The 26,231-nt window shown below is 38.9% G+C and overlaps 1 protein-coding gene across 2 annotated transcripts in view; it reads right to left on the minus strand.

The window, feature by feature from the left end:
• Positions 1-26,231, minus strand: part of nlgn2a (neuroligin 2a) — a 167,359-nt gene that overhangs the window by 91,118 nt on the left and 50,010 nt on the right. For both annotated transcript variants that reach the window (XM_047801468.1, XM_047801465.1), the window contains exon 2: positions 4,898-5,709. In XM_047801468.1, coding sequence (XP_047657424.1) covers positions 4,898-5,384 — 487 coding nt within the window. In that variant the 5' untranslated portion in view covers positions 5,385-5,709. The remainder of the gene's footprint in view (positions 1-4,897; positions 5,710-26,231) is intronic.

Here is a 26,231-nt window from a genome sequence, read left to right on the forward strand (position 1 = left end):
GGTGGCAGACAACCCAATTATTAGACATTTACATTTATGGCATTTAGCAGGCACCCATATCCAGAGTGACTTACAACTGAGCAATTGAGGGTTAAGGGCCATGCTCAGGGGCCCAGCAGTGGCAGCTTGGCCCTGGGGTAGGAACCCATGACCTTCCGATCAGTAGTCCAACACCTTAACCACTTAGCTACCACATATTAGGTGAGACGATGTATAGGAACAGACAGATTCAAAGTATATTTGAGAAATAAATAAATAAAATCTCTCTTACTAGCTATAAATTCATCAAGCCAGTGATCCACTGACCAAAACTGCTGCATATGTCTTTAGTGATGATGTTCCAGACTTGTACCACAGCTTCTTTCATTTGTTGTTTCTTCCTGGGGGGATATTCCATTTAGTGTCTGCTCAATTGGATTAAGGTCTGGTGATTGACTTGGCCAGTCCAAAACCTTCCACTTTTCCCCCTGATAAAGTCCTTTGTTGTGCTGCCAGTGTGATTTGTTTTTCTGCATGATGACGTTTCTCCCATAAAAATTGGATTTACAAAATTTTTAAAAATTAGAAAAAATCTGCCTGAAGTCTTAATTCTGATGCTACCATCATGAGTTACACCATCAATAAAGATTAGTGAGCAGCTATACAAGCCCAAGCCATGACACTACCTCTTTCTCTATGTTTGACTGATGAGCTTGTATGTCTTGATTCATGAGCAGATCCTTTCTTTCTTCACACTTTGGCCTTTCCATTATTTTGGTAGGCGTTAATCTTGGCCAAGATTCATCTTTGTATTTCTCTGTATTACTCTATAATCCTGCTCTTTAATTCTTCTTCAAATGGTAGATCGTGATACCTAGTGCTGTTATTTGTTTTTTCTTCACAGCTCTCACACTATTTCTGTCATCACCTGCTGGGTCAGCCTGTTCGGTGTCTGTCTTCTAGAACACCAGCAGATTCTTTCATTTGATACTTGTAGTTGACGTTAATTTTTCTTCATAGCTCTCAATTTCCCCTCTTTTATCAGCTTCAAAATGGTTTACTTTTCTCCTACTAACAGCTCTCTGGTCTTGATGTTGGTTTGTCCATTTCATCAACAAATGCAGTCTTCACAGACAAAACCCAGGACTTTTCAGGAGACATTCCAAGCTATTACTTGTTTACACAATCAAACTAACAGGGTGAACATGCTCCAATATTTTTCAATTTAAAAAATGGCTGAGTTCAAACTGAGTTGTAAAAGTTGTTTAATACATATACATGTAAATATCAGGAAATGATAGCTGATCTCTCAACTCATATTAATATTATATTCGGATCTTTTTAGTGTACAGGAAAAAGAATTGAGCTTGATGTTCTAATACTTTCGGAGGGGACTGTATATTTGAAGTGTCATCAAAAAGGTTTTTTTCCCCACTATTGTTTTGCATTCGCTTATAGATTTTTTTAGCAATCCTACTCTATACAGTATAATGTGATACAGATGCTGCATTGAAGAAAATGATATTGAGGATTGCAATCTGATATTATTTTTCATATCACCCTCTCCGAGGGAGGCACGGTGGCTTAGTGGTTAGTACGTTCGCCTCACACCTCCAGGGTTGGGGGTTCGATTCCCGCCTCCGCCTTGTGTGTGTGGAGTTTGCATGTTCTCCCCGTGCCTCGGGGGTTTCCTCCGGGTACTCCGGTTTCCTCCCCCGGTCCAAAGACATGCATGGTAGGTTGATTCTCATCTCTGGAAAGTTGTCCGTAGTGTGTGAGTGTGTGAGTGAATGAGAGTGTGTGTGTGCCCTGTGATGTGTGTGTGCACTCCATCCAGGGTGTATCCTGCCTTGATGCCTGAGATAGGCACAGGCTCCCCGTGACCCAAGAAGTTCATATAAGCGGTAGAAAATGAATGAATGAATATCACCCTCTCCTAATTCCAATGAGAAAAGTCAGGGGTATATTATGTTATAAAATTGACCTTCATATGTTGTCCAAATGTGACTGCATTTGCGAACATGCAGTTATCTGATTATTTTGTGCAGATAAATCAACTAAGCATTAAACTAAACTTCAACAGTCTTATCACCTAAATACTGATCACCTAAATACTTATCACCTAAATTACTTCCATACCAGCAAACTCTTATGTGCAATGCACTGATTTATCTGCATAGGTTAGCGATCAGCCAATTATCAGTTAATTATCTAGTCCCTGTTGAAGTGAATTACATAAATGTGTGAGATAAAAGCATGTTTGGGCAAAGTCAAGGACATAACACTCATTATAGGAAAAAGATAGCAAAAGAAAAGAGGCTGAGCAGCAGCTAAGCGCTTGCATGAGGCAAGGAATTAAGCAGAAGGCTTTGAATGAAGAATCGTCAGTGAGCTGGTGAATATTGCAGTGGCCAGCACTCAGAGAATTGATTGCAGCGAGATATATGAGAGGACATGCTGTGTGCAGCAGGGTGAGCCAATCGTTCTCATAGACACTGACTGATGGGGATCTGAACACACATATCTGCAGCACATGGACTAATACACGAAGGTCTCACGCTCCAGTTCACACACACATACACGAACAGGCTACACGGTTTAGATCATAGCAAAGCATATCATTCACAGTAAGTAAGTCTTTCAAAATGTTAAGTGCTCTTTCTGGTGCTGGAATAAGGTGTGCATGATTATACTTTTAAAGTATGGCTTGGATGTCTGGAATAAATTGCCTGGATTAAGTGGAATTTAGAGATTTAGGAAGATGCACATGGACTGATTTGGATAGCGTCAAAGTTTAAAGAAGTCACTGATTTGCTATACTGTGACACATTGTGATGGAGAAAATAGAAAAAGAGAGAGAAGGAGTGAGAGTGCGAAAGAGAGGCAGGAAGGAGGAGCTCGGCAAAGCTAGAAACTGCTGTTGTTGTTGACAGGCAAGAAAATAAAACAACCATTTTCACACCAGGGGTGTTCCTATGAAAACTCACACACCTACTCAAGCACTCTCAGTGAAGCCCCAGTGGAGTTTCACTTGCATGTTGATGTGTCACACTGTATTATCTCGACATTTAATCCACTGTGGGTATGTGTCTGCATGCTGTTACACTCCAGACTGTGCACATTCCCTTATTATTCCAGGAGTTGACTCTGATATAAACAGGTTTTAGTACCAAAAGACTTCATAAGAAAGAAAAATAAAGAACAGTTTTAGTAAGAACTTTACCATCTCACACCAAGAAAAAAGGTCAAAAACAGTGGTGTGGGACCAGACCAGAGAAATGGAGAGAAAATTGATGCCAATATTGATGGCAACACAATGGTTGAAGAGGAAGTATTAATTGCAAAAAAAGAAAAATCAAACAAACAAAAAACAAAATCCTGAGCTCACAAATCAGCAGCTCAGTGCATATTTTTGCTTTTGTGATCTTTGAAACCCCAAAACCCAAGGAAACAAAGGACTGACAGATTGATCTCACTTTGCTCAACCTTCAGTCATTTCAGATATTAATTCCTGGTTCGATTTCCTTTGCTTTGAGATGTGTGTGTGTGTGTGTGTGTGTGTGTGTGTGTGTGTGTGTGTGTGTGTGTGTGTGTGTGTGTGTGTGTGTGTGTGTGTGTGTGTGTGTGTGTGTGTGTGTGTGCTCGAAGACAGATTTCTCTTTGCACTGTTTGATCTGTATTTTCAAACTGGTATTAACCAGATCTTGGCTCAGATGCTCACCTCCTCAGTATGATGTGGGGAAAAAAGAACGGTATCAAATCAGGAATATGTTCCTCCATCGCAGATGGACCCAGAGTTAAGCCAGTGCTGTGTATCAGCACCACAGCCTGGCTCGAAATCTCTGTAGTCTCAACTTATAGTATATTTAGTAAATGTTCAGTGTAACTTCAAATGTTATTAATTAATACCAAAATTAAGAAATGAAATTGAAGTGAACTTGTGTTAAAATTGAAAAATAATCAGTGTGTGGTTAAAAAAAAAGAGTTTTGCAGATCATAGCACATGTGAATTCATATCACCAGGTCTCTCGCTAACTTAGCAATGTTAGCCTCAGTTTAACACACAACCTTCCCTTGCATAGGGACCCCACCTGTGTGTGTGTGTGTGTGTGTGTGTGTGTGTGTGTGTGTGTGTGTGTGTGTGTGTGTGTGTGTGTGTGTGTGTGTGTGTGTGTGTGTTTGTGTCTGTGTCAGTGTTTGAGAGAGAGACATGATGTCAAGTGTTTTCAAAAGAATATTCAGTTGCATAAGAAGAAAATCAAAAGCCAGACTAAAATAGCTACTGAAAAAAATTCAAATGCAAACGAAGGCCTTCAATAAGAAAAAGAAAAAAAAAACATTTTGAAGACACCTCAGAATCTTTTCATTTGGACCACATGGACATGGACACTCTGTGCGTTGTGTTGTAGGTGGAGACAAAAGAAGAAGAAAAGGAGAAAAAAAGATATGATGTGTTTAGTGTTTTGTCTCCTGAAAAACCAAAATGCAGAAAAAAGATGCTGAGCTGTTACATGGTACACACTGACTGGCAACTTAACAAGTGTTTTGTTCTGCTTTTGTGTACAGTAGCTGTAAAAAATAATTCATTATTAATATATGGTATAACATAGAATTGTTTAAAATAGCAAAATCATTTTAAATGTCATGTTTTAAAATAACTAATAATTCATATCAAACATTAATTAATTGGATTAAATACAATTATGATTTTTGTAATTAATTAATAATTAATATATTTAGATATATGTAACATAATATCTATCTATCTATCTATCTATCTATCTATCTATCTATCTATCTATCTATCTATCTATCTATCTATCTATCTATCTATCTATCTATCTATCTATCTATCTATCTATCTAATCTTTATCTTTATCCTTATATATAGTGTGCTGTGCTGATTGTGGAAGCTCACCATCCTCGGTGGGCACGTAGACATTCAGATAGAGGCAGTCCTCACTCTGGTTCTGAATGTAAGTAGCCGCCACATCCAGGCTGTCAGTAAACCACACAGGCAGCATTATCTCAGGCAGCACGCCGTGGAGGTTTTGTGGGCACACGGGTGCAAACTGGGTAGCGTTGCGCACTTCAGGCCACGAGCCAGGTGCCTCTGGCGGCTGAAACCTGCGGTCACCGACGGGCGGTGTGGCATAGGGCACACCCAGATACTGCTCCACAGGACCCAATATCTCATTATTCAGTTCCTTTTTGAGTCCACGCAACTTTCCATAGTTTGTGCTGACAACCGGGTGTTTGGCGCTGGGTTCAGAGCGCTGACACGCACCCAGTGAAAGCCACAGTGCTACGCACAAGACGTAAACACAGCTAAGAGTGTAAAATCTGCAGGCACAGCCTGAGTCCTGCTTGCACCAGCGCTGTGGGCGCATGTCTGCTTTTGGCATTTCTGTTTTTTTTTTTATCCTTTAAATCAGGAAGGTGGTAGGTGAAGTGATTATCCACTAAGACAGTTCCAGGATAGAGTGTAAGAGGCTTGATCTTTTTTAGGTTGACAAGATGCTGTGGATAGAAAGGACAGGAATACGGGGTCAGGTGAAAAGAATGGACAGAGAGGAGAACAAAGACAAGGGTGAAGTGCTGCCAGTGGTGATCTCAGCCCTGGCAGGTTGCTGTGATGTGGCAAAGGTCAAAGGGGAAAAGTCTGTTACGTTCCATTTCCCAGCACTGTCCTCATGGGGTTGGTCACATTGGCAATCACACATGGAAGTCCTGTAGAAGAGAAAGACAGAGTAAAAAAGTCAGACCTCTCCAGCTAGGAGAAAATGTTACATTCAACAATGAAGAAGGTCAGGCTGTAACATTACAGCAATGACATTCAGTTGTACATAAGGTTTTATAGTAACCACTAGGTACTTCTTTCATGCTGTAAACTTTAATATTTACCTGCAGGTGAAGTTTTTTATTGTTTACATCTTTACTTATACAGCACCCAGTCCAAGGTGCCTAGTGGTTCCTGTGAAAGCCTATATATATATTTGCAGTTAAACTGTACTTGTGTAACAAAACCTGAGTAAACTGTTAACTTTTTTATGGTTTAAACCAAAAAGAAAAACAGTTGTACAGTATTTCTTTTTTTTGTGTGGTTAATCTGACATTGTATATCAAATGTAGTATGTTTGGATTTTATTCACTTATATTTATGCCATTTGTCAGATGCATCCAGAGAAATGTTTTATTTCATAGTTGGGACAGCTTGTTGGATCTGGGATTTCAACAGGGACACTTGCACCTTAACCACTAGGCTACCGCATCCCCAGTCAGACTGCATACATACACTGAGGTACTGAATCAAATGCAGCAGGTCCTGAATTGAATGAGTAGTTCATGAATAGATTATATTTACTTATATTCTGCAAAGCTGCTTTGAGACAATCTCCAAAGTTAAAATCACTATACATATAAAACTGAATTGAATTGAATGGATCAAATGCAGAAAGTCCTGAATAGAATTCAACAGGTACTGAATCAAAGGCAGTATGTACTGAATTGAATGCCGAATGTACTGAATCGATTGCAGTATGTGATGAATCAAATCAAATGTAGTAGTTACTGTCACAATACCCAATCCCAGATGATGCACAGATACAGAAACAGTCTTACATTAAGTACAGTAAGTGTACTTTGTTACTTCATGCCTCTGTAGGAAGTTAATGCTGCATACAAAAAACATAGTACTGGGAGGTGAAAACGAGTATTCGTTTAACACTGACTTATTTTTCGTTTACATTTCCAGCATTTTAGCAGACACTTTTATCCAGAGCGACTTACATTTTATCTCATTTTTTTTTTTAATACAACTGAGCAATTGATGGTTAAGGGCTTTGCTCAGGGGCCCAGCAGTGGCAGCTTGGTGGACATAGGAATCGAACTCACAACCTTCCGATTGCTAGCTCTACACCTTAACCACTAGGCTACCACTTCCCTGTTAAGGCCAGACATCAGAAAATGTATTCCAAGTGACATTTTCAGATCATATACCACAAAACGTGGCTGTAGTTTTTTACTCTGTGGCACTACTGAATTATGAATGGACTGGGATTTGTTGAGAAACAACACTTTTAAAACTGATGATAAAGCTTTTTCACGGCTCAGTCAGTCAGTTATGTCTAACAAAGGTTAGTCCGTTGTACACACGGAAACAGTTAGAGTACGTAAAGGAAACAATATGAGGAGATGAAGTCTAATTAAGAACATAAACAAATTCATCATCCACTGAGTGCTCCTTCTTTGTTCTTTGAACGCCTCTGATTGTATGAGTGATGATGGATGAATCGACGGGTTTTATATGCATTTCCTCTGGAGTTAGTAGTTAGCTGTTGGTGAGCAAGCAGCTGTTTCCAGTGAGGATTTTTCAAACCACACACACACACACACGCACACACATATGCGCACATTTAGAAGAGCACAGTCCCGGGGAACATAAATGCATCCAAGAGAATCAACAGAACGAAAATGAAGAGCAAGCAATATTCTCATGTTGTCATCATCGTCATTATCATCATCATCATCGTTTTCGTTTTCGTTATTACCACAGAAACCATCAGCAGTCTGAATATAGTCCTCTGCGTGGTTTGTCCTGCTTTATTGCTTTATCACTGTCATATAATGGTCTAATGGTCTTAATTACATTGCCAGGCTGTTTGGGGGTATTTGAAACACATAGTGATATTCAACTTTTTTTTTCAGTGACAGGACAGGAACACTCATGCAGGTCGTTTAAAACAAAAATTGCTGTGATTTTTTTCATTTATATATGTTTTCCCCCCTTTCATCAGTCTATTACTTCTAAGGCTTTCATTTTATACAACCTTATCACTAACCTTTCCCATCTCTGAATTTTCTTACAAAGCCTACTGTACATAACATAACACAAGGGTTAAAACACATACATACATGCACACATACACACACTGAGTAAGCAAACACAGATACACCAAGGGATGTATTCAAAGTTGGCGAGTCGAGTATAAAAGTAACAGTAATATTTACATGAGGAGACTCATATTCAGATATGGTTTATACACTTCGGTAGGTTTATTTTACTTGAGTGGTAGTGTGGGCGATTGTTATTTTTTTTCCACCAATAGTGTATAAATCACTGCCTTTAAAAAAAACAGCCTAAATGTCTGGGAAAGAAAATGCAGATTGAAGAAGGAATTAGCAGTATTTTTCTGTGCTGTCAAGTGTAACACAATGCAACAAAAGCAAAAGAGGAGCAATAAAGTAAACATTGGAGTAAGAAAATAGGAGTCTAGTATATTACAAAGAAACCGCTGAATGAATGGGTTGTAATTATCACTCTAATCCCTGCAAATTTGATTTAATTGAAACAAACCATCCAAACTTATTAGCTTCCTAAATAGCACCTGATCCAGCACATCCTATTATTTTGATTTTTTTATATATCGTATTCTGACGGTTACATTTATGCATAATGAGATGAGACAGATGAATCTGTTACATCATGCTATTGAGTTTGAACTTAAACTGATTCATTAAAACAAGCAGAATATCATGTTTTGGTTCATTTGATGCACCCTGTGGTAAAGAAAATGTTCAAGCTGACTGAACACTCTGAATAGTGTCTGAATAGTGTCATGTTTATATGTATTTAATATTGGCCTGAACTTCTAGATGTATATTTTTTTGTGTATTTACAGACCAAACTTTAATTTCAGTGTGGCATATTGTGGTTACATTTAAAATTCAGACAGCAATGCTGGACTTAATACATAATCGCCTCGCTTGAGCCCATTTTGCACAAGAAAAACATGCTTAAGGTGAAGGACAGATTCATACATAACTGAGGCAGGCTTTTGTGCAGTACTCATGTAACTCTCAGAATAGCACATAAGTTTGTAGTTATGTCTGCTGTCTGAATACAGATGTCTGCAATTTCAGTATTAAACTGTCAAAAATGAGGGAAACATATAACCAACATTAAGAAAGAACTGGCATTGAGTTTTTTTATCTTTATCCCTGTTGGTTTCATGACTTAAAATACAGCAGAATTGCCACACATAATTTGTTAGAGGAACTAATTGCATTTTCTTAGGTTGTTTACATGCCCATTATTCTATTTAGCAGATTATTAATTAAATAACCCTCCTTAATTATATGGGATAGAAATTTGATTAGATTTTTGATGCTTTTCTAACTAAAGTGTTGGTTGTTTATTCCCAAATCAGTTGTATTATTACTGTATATGCAAATAGTCTGTGGTTGCTCTAGTGGCTAAGGCTCTGCATCGTTGATCAGTGGATTGGGGTTCAAGCTGCCACTGTTGTGCCCTTGATTAAGACCTTTAATCCTCTCTGCTGCAGGGGTGCTGTATCATGGCTGACCTTCTGCTTTCACCCCAACTTTCTACTGTGCTATAATGTATATGTGACAAATAACAGCTTCTATGTATTAAAGATCTGCGACTAAAGCACCTGAGATCAGACAACAACTCGAACAAATTCTGTTTAAAGCCAAGCTGATCTGGAAACAGCCTTCTTACTCATTAAGGAGTACATCAGGCAAATGAGACTGCCTCCTTTCTGATTATGAGCCAGGGTTACACAGCTCTTAATCACACTCTGGGCCTCTCTTAAAGCAGCTGACGCTTGTGCCCTGTAGGCAGCCTAGAGCAGGCACAGACTGGGCACAGCACGGGCATGCAGCTGGCACAAGCTCCATCGCCGCAGGACACTCAGGTTATTTGGGTCTTAATTGCTTAATTGGCATTGTTACAAGGCCTAATTGGGCTGTAGTGGGCACACTGTGAACCATGAGGGGGTGGCAGAAAGTGATGAATGGCCGGAATAAATAAGACAGAGAGGACAAACGTCTCCATAAATTTGCAAACATACATGTATATACCCACACACACACAAACACACACACACAGGCTTTATTCTGTGAGGATATGAATTGGAGAACTTCCATTATGCCTAGATCAAGTGGATAATATCAAGTGTGAGAGCAGGTGGTCTATTGTGTGCATATGAATGTGTGGATGTGGATGTGTGTGTTGTACAGGGCCCCTGCTTTAGAGGTCTTCCTCCAGTTTAGGAGATGGCAGTGTGTGATTATGTTTTCATAAGTGTGTATGTGTGTGCGTGCATGAGACTGCTCATCAACAGCAAGGCTGCCGACGGCTAGGTCAAACTTCAGGTTCACACTTTTTCTACTCTATTCATCTCTCTTTCTCTCTCCCTCTCTCCTCCCAGAAGATTAAACTAAGAGTCGATCAGGGCCCTGCTGAGCCAAGAGCGATAGAGCAAACAGATGGATAGAGAGACAGCGGTCACTGTGGGAAAACAAGTAAGAGTGAAACAGTATTGCCAACAGTTGTATTCTGAGTGTTCTCTCTCCTTGTCGCCGGACACAGTTTAGCAAAATCATGACTGGGAGAGTCAGATAGTAAATCTAGGCAGAAATCTAAGGCACCAAATTTAGGCAGAGGAACAGAAATATAAGTGTTTAGCTATTCTGATGACAGATAGGCCTACAATCCGGTGATGTGGAAAAAAAAATTACTTGCCAAGATGCCAATTTATTTTAAAGGAAATGAATGTGCAACGAAAAAAGTATGTGCTTCTGAAGTAATAGCTTCTCGTATGTGGTTCTGTAAATATGACCTTCCAACCTTAATGTTCGTTGTGAATGTCTCTACACGTTGAATTTTTACTGGGAGCCTTTTTGCTATCTGAGGTTTATGAGAACTTGTCATCCACCACTGCAGACAGACAGACAGACAGACAGGGATGGTGCTATAAGTTCAAATCCCAGACATAAGCAAGGCCATTAACAGTCAGGTGCTCTTGACAGGCTTTGCTCTGACCCTCACTTCTTTTAGGCAATTAGATATTTTATCAGAGCTAGAGAGGATTGCACAATGACAAAGAAACACACACTTTGGGAAATGGAGGTCACAGACCACCAGAGCGCAAAATTGGGAACAATATGCCCTGAAGAGTTAAAGTCAAATATTTACAGGGCTTTAACATGGGCCAGGCATTTCTTCTCCCAGTGAGGTCACAGTAGCACAGAGCTAATGAGACAGCACACACTAATCATTATACTCCCAGTCCAGCTACAACAAGTGTGTGTGTGTGTGTGTGTGTGTGTGTGTGTGTGTGTGTGTGTGTGTGTGTGTGTGTGTGTGTGTGCGTGTGCGTGTGCGTGTGCGTGTGTGTGTGTGTGTGTGTGTGTGTAAGCATGCTTGTGTGCGTGTGTGTGTGTGCCTTCATTAATCTAAGTGTATCTGTGTGCTGGACAGGCAGAAAATTGTGTCACAGGCCTGGTAAAATACTACTACTATAAAGAGGAGAGGCAGCTCGGGAGCTGTCAGCATGGAGAGGAGAGGAGAGAAGAGAGGAGAGGATGGGATAAGAGAGGAGAGGAGATCTGCATGATCTAGCATGCTGCTGTGTTGAAACTGTTTATGCTAATTGTGTTTTTAGTTATTCTGTATGTTGCTATTTTTATAGAGCACACAACCTTGGGGAGATCTGGGCAACCAACTATCCTTCTTTGCTCACACTTTTATCCTGATTCAGTTTTGCGCTTTCTCCATTACAAGAGGATCTGACCATTTCTCTCCACATAGCCCCAGGTCTCTGTTCAGTCTTTTGTCACCTTAAGACTGGACTTATGTAACCCACTCCTGGCAGGTCTCTCCCCGTACACCACTCGACCCTTTCAACTGATCCAGAAGGCAGTTGCTTTCAACCTCCCCTAGTTCTCCCATATCACCCCACTGCTACTATCTCTCTGTATCTGCCTGCACCAGATTTAAAACAGAATGAATTTGCTCTGGCTGCCCAAGGGACCAAAGACCAACATCTTTACTATGCACTTATCCATTCATCCATTTTCTGTACCTGCTTATGCCGACAAAGTGACAGGAAACCTGGAACATATCCAAGGGGACTTCGGACACGAGGTAGTGGACACACTGGAGTATAGAAGATCATGAAAACCTCAGTAAGTCACTAAATCAATGGTGTGTGTTGGATTGTGAAGTTAAATGTGGTTGTATTTGTGTATTTGGACTACTAGCCAAAGCCTGTATATTACTGAATCTCACCTGGATAAAGAATTGCTGGTTTAATTTCACTATTCAAGCATTGCAACTAAACATTAAAACTAAACTTAACATGTCTACATTTTTTTAGATTAACTCACATAAATGAAACAGCAGCACACAATTATCCCAAATGAACTGAGTGAATTGGTTCAATTGGAATGGAATTCACCATGAAGATTATTTAAATAAATGTCTGAACAGGATTTTTTAAATTGGATTGTGAGCAACCTTTTTTTTAAATACTTCTGAATGAAAGAAAATGCGGTAGAATAAGTGGAATTCTATTTTTGTGTTTTTTGTGTGTGTGTGTTTTTTTATATGTAACTCAGAGGCAAACCAGCCTAATTGACTAAAGAATAAAGTAAAACCAGGATTTTCAAAAATCCTACAGCAGTAATGAAGCACCTCTCCTTGACTTTGCACAGCTTGATAAACGAGACAGAGGAAAGAGATGAAAGGACAGGTGAAAGGCTCAAAGGGAAGATGAGAAAAAGCTGGACTCAGTCATGTATCATGAATTTCAGACATAGTGCAGTGATGCACTATGGTCATGAGATAGGTCATGAGATAAATGATCTGTGGTGTGTTTTGGGTTATAGCTAGGTGTGGGGCGGTATCTAGGTAATGTTCTTTTTCTTCTTTCCCTTTCATTCTCTTAGTCATTTTTTTCTTCCTCTGCTTTTCTCTTTTCTCTTTTATTCGATCTTACCCTCCCTTCCCTTTTCACATTTTTTACTGTTCAGTCTAGAATGAGTAGAATCCTGATACTGTGTAATACCTGTCCTGCATATGTACTGATCTGGAGGATCAAATAGAGCAGCCGTTTTTTTAAACACACATTTAACAGACTTGTCCAAGCAGAGGTGAACCGTGGCTTCCTCACCTCAAACTTTGGCTTTTCACATGACCCTCATCTCCTCTCCCTTTGCCCTTTCCTTACCTTCTTCCCTGTTCACTCCTTTGAGAAACAAAGCAACAAGATGTACAGCAGACAGAAATGTGCAACTTCTCCCACGCACGCTCACAGCCTACGGCTATATGTGTGTGCAAGTTTATATAGCGTCTCAGTTCCAGCTACCTGAAATCACCAGACACGCCCAGACCCGGCCCTGTGCTGTCTTTCTAGCACGCAAACAGATTCTGGTTGTGGTGAGTGTCTGAATGGCAGCACCGCGTCCCTGTAGTTGTGTGTCTCATTAAAATGAAATACCTTGAATGTGAAACAATCTCTCTTCCTCTATCTCCTCCAAACAAGAAGAGCTGTAGCAACTTCACTAGTCCACTGGGTGTACACGACTCACTCAACAATTCCCAAATTAAGAGCAGCACTGAATCGTCTCTCACTATCTCTATCTCCGTTTCTCTCTCAGTCCCTCCCAGCAGTGTCTGCCAGCTCACATCCATTTGTCTATGAAACCACAACTGGTACGTTTTCAACCTCACACATCACACCTATTTTATCCAAAACACTATTTACACTTAATTTTTTTTACAGTACTTGGCCACTACAGTGTAATTGCTTCAAACACTAAGTGATTATAATGTGGAAAAGATGCTCATGAAGAGGACACTGTGTGGGACTGGTAGAAGAACAACAAGGACACTACACTCATCTGTGAAAGAATTCCTAATACATGCCCAAGCTGTGTCTGTGTGTGCAGTCTATCCTGTAATAATAAAATATAAACAGGGCTTAGAGGGATACACACCATCAGCAGATTTCTAGGCTCATTTCAAACTGAAGTTTGTTGAACACCCAAAATACTTTGCACTAATTGATACTTTTGCTTAAAATAAATTATGCTTTTTTTTTGTTAACTCATATACCACTAAATATCTTGTACTTTTGTATTTGTTTGCATTTGTAAACTAGCTTACTATCAAAATCAGACTGACGCCTAAAATGGTTATGATTAGTTATAACATGGAGATACGCGTTAATGTAATTACTACTGATATACATCTGAGATTAGAAACTAATTTGGAGGAAAATCATCTCCTGATTTGAATTTAAATAAAATAATAGAGTTTAAAACGCTAACAAGTAGTTTTACTGAATGGCAGCTGTGTCACTGGGGATTCCTGTCCTAGATATTTGACGCTGATGTGTCTTGGACCCTTTTTAGATCACTTCCAAAATCTAATCAGTTAATCTGATGGGTCCAGTGGTAATTCCATATAAATCCTATAAACATTCAACCACTTGTTAATGGTAATGCACAGATGGACGAACAAAGACAGACAAACAAATTGATATCCATCACTGGAGCGAGAAGAATCACATTGTGTTAAACTGAGCTGTATGTAGTATGCTACACTTCTGATGTGATGGTCATACAAACATATAGACGAGCATCAGCAAGACAAAGATGTTGAAAGTGGACTTCAGAAAAAAGTAGGAGAGGAGCTTCCACCCCTGTAGGATCAACAGGACCTCAGTGAAGACAGTGGAGTTTCCGATACCTACTGTATGTGATCACATCACGCAGGACCTGTCATGATCCTGTCACATCAACATCATTGTAAAGAAGAACCGTCAGTGTCTTTACCACTTTAGACACATAAGGGACTTTAAACTGCCCTTTAAAGTGCGAAGGAACTTTTGAGACAAACCTGACAGGAAGCATCACAACCTGGTTTGAAAACAAGCACCAAGCAGGATAGAAGAGTAACCCAGAGAATGGTGTGATCAGTTGAGTAATCCATCCACACTGAGCTCCCTGACCTGCACTCTATCTATAGCAAGTGCTGCTGGACCAAGCCCAGAAAGACGTTTGAACAATGGGCTCTACTTTCTCTTGTGATCATTGAAGCACTTCCTATAAGGGGGAAGAGAGAATGTGGACAAGTTTCTTCCCACATGGACTTTTCTGCACAACACTTACAACCTCAGCTAGATTTTGCAGAACATAACTGTACACATCTACATTGTATTTCGTCAGTCATCTGCAACCAATCAGACCAAACAGGATCTGCAACCAATCTGCATTCACGTGTGTTTATACTTTCTCTCTATACATCCATTTCCGCATTCTTTCTGTATAGGTACATTTTTTATTGCAGTTCTGTTCTTATTCTATATTAATGACAAATACAATTTGAAAATACAAAAAAATACCTACAATAAAAAAATGAGATTGAACTCTCGTATCTGTGATTTATGCAGAGATCATTTATCCTATATGAATTTGTTAGTACTTAGTTACCACAGATGTCTTCCAGGTACACTGAAAACAAATGGAGAAGTGATTATCAATTTAAAACTTCTGAACATGTGTCAGTCTTATAAAAATCCTTCGATCAAAGTGACTGTAAAACAAACAAGTGTCAGTCATTTTACAGATAATGAAAGTAGCTAAGCTTTCTGTGAAGACTCTGCCTCCTGCTCTGGTAACATGAGGGAAAAGTACAACAGTGGATTGCTCTTGTTAGCATTCGTTAGCCTAACTTAACAATTAACTAGCTAGTGTTAATGTTAGCTACTGTACACAGTATATTGTTGTGTTTTTATGTGTTTTATTTTCTCTTAATACATATACAGCTTTATAAGGTTTATAATAACATACCTGACTTAAAGAGCCCTAGTCTAATATAGCTAGATTGTGTTTGGTGTAAGGGTAACAGAAGTGTTAGCTAAAAGGCTGTGCAACTGTTTACATTGGGTAGGCAAGCTTGGCATGAAATACACATTAACCTCAGATAGAAATGATGATGTAGTTATTAACTATAAATATAACCGTAACTTTAAAGAGAACACAAAGGCACATACAAGCTTATACAGTATTTAAAAGTGTTTGTGGTGTACCTGACATGCCTAAATTTGATTTGATGTGTGTTTTTGTTATATTTATGTATTAGCTTTTTACACATTTTTGCATTTTTTTTTCAACATTTACCGTAATTTGTTCTTAATCTGCTTGACTGAAATTATTTTAACCTATTTGCTTTATTAGCATTATAATTTGATTTAAAAAAAAACAAAAAAAAAAACTTTCTAGTGGTAAGTAATCAGATGTATTTGTTGGTGTATATGACACACATTTAAATTTGAATTTATGTATGTGTGTTGAATTAAGTTGTGATGAACCAGATTAGTTTATTTAGTGTGAATACCTAATAAACTGTTTCCTGGATATGTATATCTGATAATGGGGGATGATGGTAAAAGAATGTTTATTTTTGTGTTTATATTAGTCTGTAAAGAAAGCTCTTTAGGAGATTGACTGAACTGAGCCATTTGTGTCTCTCTCTATCTCAGTGAAAGTAGATGTGTAAAGTGTGTTAGCATCTGTGTAAGCATTTAAAGAACCTTTTTTTACCACTGCTTTTTGTAGACTACCTCATATTTAAGATAGATTTAGGATAGTCATTTTTAGTATACAGTACATGTGGAATGATGGCTTTTTTTGTGAAGTGGGGTTTTATAGCACAAGTTGTTGTATGTATGTTGTATGTTGTATGTACCCCCACTCCTTCTTCAGAGGTAATGATTTTTTTTTTTTTTTTAAATTGGGAATTCTACAAAATCACTGATTGTAGTGGTGGGTAACATTTGGCCCGAATTGTAACAGAGCACTGGTTTATATATGTCCATAGAATATTCGCTTCCTAAAAGTGTTGGGAACGTCTTTGTTCCTTGCAAATTACACCTCTTGCATTCCCTTTATTTGATAAAAGGTTCTAAAAAAAATGGAGCAAAGTGATTTTATGTGTCAGAAGATAATTACATTAATGCAGTCTCTATCATGTAATAATCTTTTTTTTTTGTTGTTGTTAAATACATTAAAAAAAAGAATGTATGGTTGACAAATAATGCCAGTATATTCACTGTAATTAAGCTATTGTGCTCAAACATAATTATAATAAGCAACTGATGTTTTTTTTTTTTTCATGTAAATCCAACAGACTTATTTTTTTCCGTGTAGATTAACTAACATACAGTACACACTGTATATAGAGAACGAAGTTCCTGTCTCACAAAATGGAGGCAGTGTGGAGACGCTTTCACTGCTTAGTTCATTATTAATTTACATAAATGTCAGTGATTGTGTGACAGGAGAGCACTTCGGTTTCTGCTACAAAAAAATGACAGTAAAGTGAATTTCTAAATGGCTGTTATTTTTCACTCTTACACAGAAAATGAGTCCCTGAAGGATGTAGGGCTCAGTGCAGGACTTACACATGAGTCAAATCCTCAACTAATGACTGAGACCTTCATGGGCTGAATTTGATGTGTTAGATATGAGGAGCAAACAGCTGTCTCTGGCTGAGTTTGACAGCCCAATGTATACAGACAGGTTTGATTTTTTGTGAGTAATGATAGACTTATGATTTATGAAGTTAGAAAATGTAGTTGATGCTAATGAGCTTAATTAACAGTATACCATGAGATATTATAATGCGTGCTAGCCATAATTAATGGTGCTTCAGATGAGCAAAAAATAATATAAATTAAGTAAAGGCTACATTAAACATGTCATGGGTAACTGTGGACAAACAGAATTTATAGTTCTCCATTGCAGAAAATGTAATGGAGTGAAAAGTATACATTTCTTCATGTGTTGTCATTTTTCAAAAGGTTTAAGTTTGAAATTTTAGAATGAAGGTAATTTGCTTTGCATTAGGTTTTAGATTTTTATTTTACCAGAGCTAACATGTTAGCAATGCAAACACTAGCATCACTAAAACATGATCTGCTTTCTGAAATGCTATTGGCATTTTAAGATCATTAATACACACTATACCTAAATCCTATTTTATAATTACACTTAAGCCTGCTAGCTCCTCATTGTATAAGAAGGTGGGGTTTGATTGGCGTTGGTTTGAGTAAAAAAAATAAAAATGCTGCTACTTTGTTGTTACAGTAATAAAGAGTAAAAATAAATTAATGAGCATAATGTTTTTCATTTGGGGGCACGGTGGCTTAGTGGTTAGCACGTTCGCCTCACATCTCCATTGTTGGGGGTTCAGTTCCTGCCTCTACCTTGTGTGTGGAGTTTGCATGTTCTCCCCGTGCCTCGGGGGTTTCCTCCGGGTACTCCAGTTTCCTCCCCCGGTCCAAAGACATGCATGGTAGGTTGATTGGCATCTCTGGAAAATTGTCCATAGTGTGTGATTGCGTGAGTGAATGAGAGTGTGTGTGCCCTGCGATGGGTTAGCACTCCATCCTGGGTGTATCCTGCCTTGATGCCCGATGACACCTGAAATAGGCACAGGCTCCCCGTGACCCGAGGTAGTTCGGATAAGCGCTAAAATAAGAATGGATGAATGAATGTTTTAACTTTCATTTAAAACAGTTAAAAAAAGTTTTAAATAAAAGTTAACTTTCACATGAAAAACATTCATTCATATATACATTTTAAAACTACTACACAGTTTTGCCTGTAAACATCATTCAGTCTTGCAGGTCATGTGCATAGCTAAAGCTGTATAGTAAAATTAATAATCAATACAGTATTTACCAATATATTTATATTTGTTAGTCTAACCTAGCATTACCAAAACCTCAACCTTAACTCAACATACAACATGACTTCTAGGTAGACACTTCATTGTATATAACTATTTCCTAAACCCTTATTGAACTATTTTACTGACACGGGGCCAGGATTGCTCACCCTCAAGCTCCACACTGGTGTGGTGACTTATCCATCTTCAAACACACACCGACAGCTATAGTGTTAACACCATTGCGTAGAAAGTGAAGGTCAAAGCAGATGACAAATTGATTACTTCATTGAATCGATGGATTCTTGTTTTTTACTTTCTTTCTCCTACACTGACGAAGCTGATCGGGTGCTCAAGTGAAATGATTGGATAATCAAAGAGAAAATTTAACTGATATACAGCTTATAGTCATTGGCTGGATGAGAAAACGAGACCTTTGAGTACTTTGAAGGAAAACTTTGTGGAAAAGATATCAATATTTCTATATTCCAGATTCACAGACATTTATACTAAGGTCAGTATATCACTTTGTTTTGGTTAACAGCAGATCTGACAGCAAGCATTCATCTTTAGAACTGTACAACACTCCAGTGGGCACTGATATGCTCCGAACATATGCACACATCAGGATGCCTGATCTGATTACTCTCACTGGTGATTAAAAACGTCTTCCCAGAAAAGCAAGTGATTCTAAAGAGCACGGTGGAACTGGGGGTTTTACTGTGAGAATGGTTTATGCATGGTGGATAGGAAAACAAGCAGCTTTGTGCATAGAGAAGTGCTTACAAATCCCTATAGCCTGTGGGATCCAATGCATGCTACAATCATGGCAGTGTACCTAACTTAGTGTATAAATCACAGCTCTAATCCACCACACACAGACACACACACACGAATGCCAATTCACATACAGTATTCAATAATTATCTAGTCCTGATCCAGGTGAAATGTGCCTTCAGACATCTACAGCACAAACAGTGAGAATAACAGAACAGGAGCAAGTGCAGCAAAATGCTGTAAATATTCATGACAAGATTCTACATATCTGCACAGTATACACTAAGGAAACAGAACTACAGGAGCAGAATTAGCATCAGGAAGCTGGAGATAGATTTTTGACAAATGTCTCTATCTATATTTATATCCATCCATCCATCCATCCATCCATCCATCCATCCATCCATCCATCCATCCATTTTCTACCGCCTATCCCATCTTCTCGGGTCACGAGGAGCCTGTGCCTATCTCAGGCGTCATCGGGCATCAAGGCAGGATACACCCTAGACGGAGTGCCAACCCATCGCAGGTCACACACACTCTCATTCACTCACACACTCACACACTACGGACAATTTTCCAGAGATGCCAATCAACCTACTATGCATGTCTTTGGACGGGGGGAGGAAACCGGAGTACCCGGAGGAAATCCCAGAGGCACGTGGAGAACATGCAAACTCCACACACACACAAGGCGGAGGCTGGAATCGAACCCCCAACAATGGAGGTGTGAGGCAAATGTGCTAACCACTAAGCCATCTTGCCCCCCTTTCTATATCTATATGCGATCCACAATATAATAAATGTGTTTGACTACAATCATCCGACAAGAGCAAACTTCTTTGTTGTTATTAATAGTTCTATAAATACGCAACAAATACGTGAGAATAAACACAGATTAGGACTCATTTCAAACTGAGTGCATTTATTTGTAATTCATGAAAATCCAGTTAATTTGAAAAATGTAAAAGAGCTCCTGAGATGTTATGTGTTAATGTAGGTTTACTAATCTGAACCTCAGTTGATTGGTTTTTTGAATTGTCTAATTGCTATGAATTAGCGCAAGCTTATATACTGTACAGTATACACTGTCACTCATCTCATTCATTTCAATTAAACAAGGATTTAATGATGTTTTGTGAAAACTATTGTTTCTATTCAATGACTAGAAATAAAGCTATCCTAAAAGGAAACACATCAATGAAGACAAATATGACTGACAAATCAATCAGGGCAAATATTATGCGGCTGAATAAAATCTAACACACCGGGTTAGAGTGTTAGTGTGTCTGTGGTTGCTGAGCTGCTGGGAAATTTAACACACTTGTGTGGTGCTCCTTCACCATTTAGTAATCATTTTGTCCTTTTCAGATCTGGGACAGTTGCCTTTTATGGAGTTTTGTGGGCGTGTCTAAATGCAAATAGCTTCATAATTTACAAGTGATTAGCATTCATCGATATGATATACACATGAGAATGAAGAAAATAAGTGCTACTGAAACTCAAATATGTGTATTAATCTGGTGGATTAAAACTTTTACATTTGGTTTTGGCCTATGAAACTCTGGCATCAAAATAACAACAATATGACTGAACTTAAGTAGCTACAGCTGCTCTAAGATTTCAACCATCAACATCATTATTGCTAAAGTTAGCTTGTGAATAATTATGATACTCTAATATATCTCTCCGTATAGGACGATCTAGACAGCTTAGTGTCGTTATGAGGTGGCTGACAGTGCAAAGTGCACGCAATATAAACCGACCTGAGCAACAGCACACTGAATATGGATAACTGCATACTGCACCCTGAGGAACAATTCCTTAAAGTTGTTAAAGGATATAGTGCAGAAAATATTATTATGCTTTGGCATTGATCGTGCCACTGGTGCTGGGAGGAGAAGTCGGTGGAGGAAGAGTTTTTTTATTCAGTTTGGCCAAATGTTGAGGTGCCTGATGGAAACTGCTTGGCGGTCTGGCTCAGGCAGTGTGGTACTTTTGCCAGACAACAGGAGGCACAAAGCAGCAGCAATGCCAGGAACATTTTGTTGCAGGTGCTTTGAGGTAGCTGAAAAATCTAGAGCAGGTTCTCTAGTGTGAAGCAGTTATAAGGAAAAAAAAAATATTGAATTAGCCTTAGACACTGCAGACAAGCCAAAGCAGACATAACCATGGGGTCTTTTATGTGAAACTCCAGAGTCAGCTGATAATTTCTTTGGAAATCTATGATAGAAAAAGATTTTACAATATTTTCCCATAAAGCTATAATGAACATAATATGAACATAATGAAGCTTTATCTTTTGTAAGCTCTCTCATGCATTAGTCCATTTTAAGATCATTTCATGGTGAAATGTGGTTTATTTTGGCTCAGTTTTACATTTCACTTAATCGAAGAAGACAAAAAGAAAAAGAAAAATGCTGATGGCTGAATTTATACACTTAAAACTCTTATTGATTGGTGAGATATACATCGATCAAGAAACTGAAACAAGCCTTTGGCAAGTGAATACAGAAATAGCAGAAATCAGCTAAGCATGGATAACACAAAGCAACATGTCTAACTTGTATCAGTAAATGTATTTTCTTGGTCTAGATATTCAGATCACATCAACTTAGAACTTTGTGAGAGTACAGCTCTGATCTAGAAAATCATCTGTCTTTATTTGCTGCTAATATTATCTATTGAGACGTTACAGTATCTGCACTAGAAGAGTTGAGTGTTGCAAGAGAAGTGACCGTGAAACGAGTGATTCAAGAATCATTACAGCAAATGAAACAATATTGTGACAAAAAGTAAATCATATGAACCATGTATAGTTCAACAAATCTTTCTGTATAAACTATGGCAGTGGCAGATATATTGCCTGGATATCTGCAGCACCTCTCAACACCACCCAAACTGATAGGCACAGTGCTCCATAACACTGTAGAGCTTCTCAATGGCTTTATCAGTGAAAGCCTGTATTTTGCATTGATTGATGACCAGAGCAGTCCTGATATTAAAGACAAAATGGGGCACAGTGAAATTACCCACCTGATGCTTCCAGTCTAAATTCACTTTAACAAGAGGAAGATAGTGAGATTCCACACAAGATAATTAGGAGATAGTTTCATCGCCGCCATCTTTCTGATTGCTATAAGCTGATAGGAACAAGCAAGATGGCACATTCAGGCTTTTCTCTCATTTTTATTACTTCCCCACAGAGACATTCTCACATAAATGGATGAATTAAATTAACCTGTCACACACACATACACACAAACACACACAAACACACAAACACACACAGACCTGTGTATGTCAAAGGCAACATAAAATTCATTATGCAGCTGTGAAAATTTCATTAACACACACTATACCTAAGCATCTAAATGTGTGTATAGTAAATTAACACACACACACAGAGCGAGAATGATAGAGATAGAGAGAGAGAGAGAGAGAGAGAGAGAGAGAGAGAGAGAGAGAGAGAGAGAGAGAGAGAGAGAGAGAGAGAGAGAGAGAGAGAGAGAGAGAGAGAGAGAGAGAGAGAGAGACCTGGATAATTTACCAAATTGCTAAAAAGCAGAGAAATTTACCAAATTGCATTACAACACACATGACACAAGCATCCATATGTACTGTACATTTAAATATTCAAGAGTAATAAATACACACATACACACAGGGGCACACAGAACTAACACATAAAGACAGGAAAACCTGCACATCAGTGTACAAAAAACACATCATAAATCTTGAAAATACACAATTCTCTTCACACTGACACACAAACAACTGTGCAAAAGATTGCCATTGACCTCTCAGGTGAGAGAGTGGATGCGTGTGGTTTTATAATGATGCTTCAAGCATTCAGAGTGTGAGAGACTGCATCTCAATGGCTTCGTGTCTCTCTCTCTCTCTCTCTCTCTCTCTCTCTCTCTCTCTCTCGCTCTCTCTCTCTCTCTCTCATCCATCTTCAATCTTCTATCACTCCATCACAGCTTCTTCTCTGCTGCCAGAAAGAATCAACCATCCACCCTGCCAGCGCAAGCTCTTTCACGTATATATCCCTCCCTGCATGCCGTATGTTTACCATAAGATAGGTCTCTCTGTCTCTCTACCTCCCTTCCCCTCTGCCTCTTCCCCCCCAGGCTTCTCCCTTTCCCTCCATCCCTCTGTTCTGTTCTGCAGACCTATTTTTTATCGACTGAGTTTTGCTCCCAATCCTGCTGTGCTTGTCACAATATGAGAAATGCAGTCTTTGAGCACCAAAATGAGGGCAATGAATAAAGAGAAAGAGATGGAGTGAGAGATACTGTACAGAGAGAGAATATAAGAAGCAGAGAGAGAGAGAGAGAGAGAGAGAGAGAGAGAGAGAGAGAGAGAGAGAGAGAGAGAGAGAGAGAGAGAGAGAGAGAGAGAGAGAGAGAGAGAGAGAGAGAGAGAGAGAGAGAGATGAGGGGTGGATTAAGAGCTGTTGTGCCCTGTGAGTATCCTTTGCTTCATACATGCTTGGGCACAGTCCCTGCTCAGGCCAGGTTCAGCTAATAGCAATTAAATTAGACTACAGCCTCAATGCCCTTCCTTGTCACAGCAGCCGTCCCTACTGCACCCAGCCTTCACATTGATCCTTAGTTCTAGATTTAAAATCAAAGGAAAGTGTTTCAAATGTGATCACAATTAGAATGCATTTTTTATAACTATTATTAATTTCTAATATAAGTAATAATTCTAATATAAGAATTGAGCACATTTAGGTATATCAAACAGTAGGTGGACTAAGATGAATTATCTGCAAGTGTGAATGTGTGTGTGTGTGTGCGTGCGTGTGTGTGTGTGTGTGTGTGTGTGTGTGTGTGTGTGTGTGTGTGTGTGTGTGTGTGTGTGTGTGTGTGTGATTGCTCTGCGACTCGCATCATTTCCTCTGGGTACTCTAGTGTCCTTCCCCAGTCGAAAGACATGTGTTGTTGGGTGATTGGCATTTCTAAATTGTCCTTAGTGTGTAAATCGGTGTGTGTGTGTGTGTCCTGTAATGGATTGGCAACCCTCCAGGTTATCCTGTGCCTTGTACCCTAAGTCCTCTGGGATAGGCTCCAGGCTTCTCGTGGTCCTGTGTACAATAATAAGCGCTACACAAAATAAATGGATCAATAGATGGATGGATGGATGGATGGATGGATGGATGGATGGATGGATGGACTGATGGAAGGATGGATGGAGGCATGATTACTTTATATTTTTTACATTCTCTAGCCACAGAAACCTAACTTAGTTCCATTGTTAGAACATATATTCAATTAATTTTGTATAACAGAAACATAACGTTTCCGGGGTTTTCATTAAAACCGCTGTTAGGTTGGTATTAAATTTGTGCTTTTTTTAAAAAGAGGAAAATGTTTGAAAATACGGGAAAAAAAAACAAACAAAAAAAAAACATCACCACCACCACCACCCCTCGGCTATGGGCGAAGCATTGGAGGCAACATTTTCTCTGTGCTCTGACACAATAAAAATCAATAAAAAATATACTATGTTTTTAGAGCGTAAGTATTAAAAAAAACCCCAAACTTGACACTTGAATAAAAGTGAAGTTTCTGCATTATAGTACATAATACTGATTATTGATTGTGAAAGAGAAAGAGATAGAGAGAAAGAGAGAGAGTGATACAGAGAGAAATAAACGAGTGTGGCAACAAAAAACGGCAAGGATTAAAATCTAAATGCAATTGAATTAGTAATAATGAATTACCTTGTAATGAATGACTTACCAGGCAAAGGCATATGAGCCACTGCACTTATATTTTACAGCATTTAACAGATATAGAGCAGTTTACAGAAGTGCAATGAATTCTCTTGAAATCTTTGAACATTTCAGTCTGATTTTCAGAGCACTGGAACCTATTTGAATATAGCTTCACTGTTAAGAATGCAATGGCTTTTAAAATTCAAATATTTCCATTTCTTTTTGCTTCCGTATAATAGACAGCGAGTGAGAGAGAGAGAGAGAGAGAGAGAGAGAGAGAGAGAGAGAGAGAGAGAGAGAGAGAGAGAGAGAGAGAGAGATGGCAATGTCTGACAGGTTTGTAAACATTAACCAGCTCTCCAGCTTTGCCAGTTTGTGTATCATTCTTCTCATCCCTTCATGCTAATCTTCTTTGAATCGATCCAATTTTAGTGTATGTTCTGCAGCGCTTCCCCGGTGCAAAGCACAGCCTGTTTAGCGTAGCCGCTTTGCCAAGTCTTGCTCTGTAGTATTGACTTGCGCTGGCAAGAACTGAGAATCCACACAGCGTGATACCAACACACATACAAATCTAGACCAAGGCTGACTATATTAGTTACATAATCACATCTTGCAGGGGTCACCTTTCTGTATCTCGCAATAAATTAGACCCCGAATCTCAGCTTAATAATCATAACACCAAATACTTACATGATAATTATTGTCAGACAAGAGTTTAATTGGTTGATTTGGGCAGTACATTACTTCTCTTATTAACCACTGTCATCCCTGGTTAGCAGTAGCCACAGCTGTTTTAGAGTTATACAGTGTAATAGCGCTATTATGAATGCAAGCCTTTTTGTCAGAGAGAGCAAAAAAATATGGTCTATTAATTTCAATTCAGAGAGGTCCGCTGAGTTAGGGTGCACTGACATGAAGAATGGAGCAAGCAGTCACAGAAATCCCTTCAGAGTTGGAAATGAACACCTTGCTAGTTACAAAAATATGAATCCACTACGTGTATATGTGTTTGTGTCAGAGAGAGAGAGAGCGTGTGTGTGTGTGTGTGTGTAAGAGAGAGAGAGAGAGAGAGAGAGAGAGAGAGAGAGAGAGAGAGAGAGAGAGACTGACTATCTATATTTGCTTTTCAGCTTGGAAACACACAACCTGACCCAAGGCAAAGGTTAAATACTTCTGTATTATGGTTGTGGTTCAACACTGGTGGAA

The sequence above is a fragment of the Tachysurus fulvidraco genome, chromosome 1, assembly GCF_022655615.1.
Source record: "Tachysurus fulvidraco isolate hzauxx_2018 chromosome 1, HZAU_PFXX_2.0, whole genome shotgun sequence".
Lineage (NCBI taxonomy): Eukaryota > Metazoa > Chordata > Actinopteri > Siluriformes > Bagridae > Tachysurus > Tachysurus fulvidraco.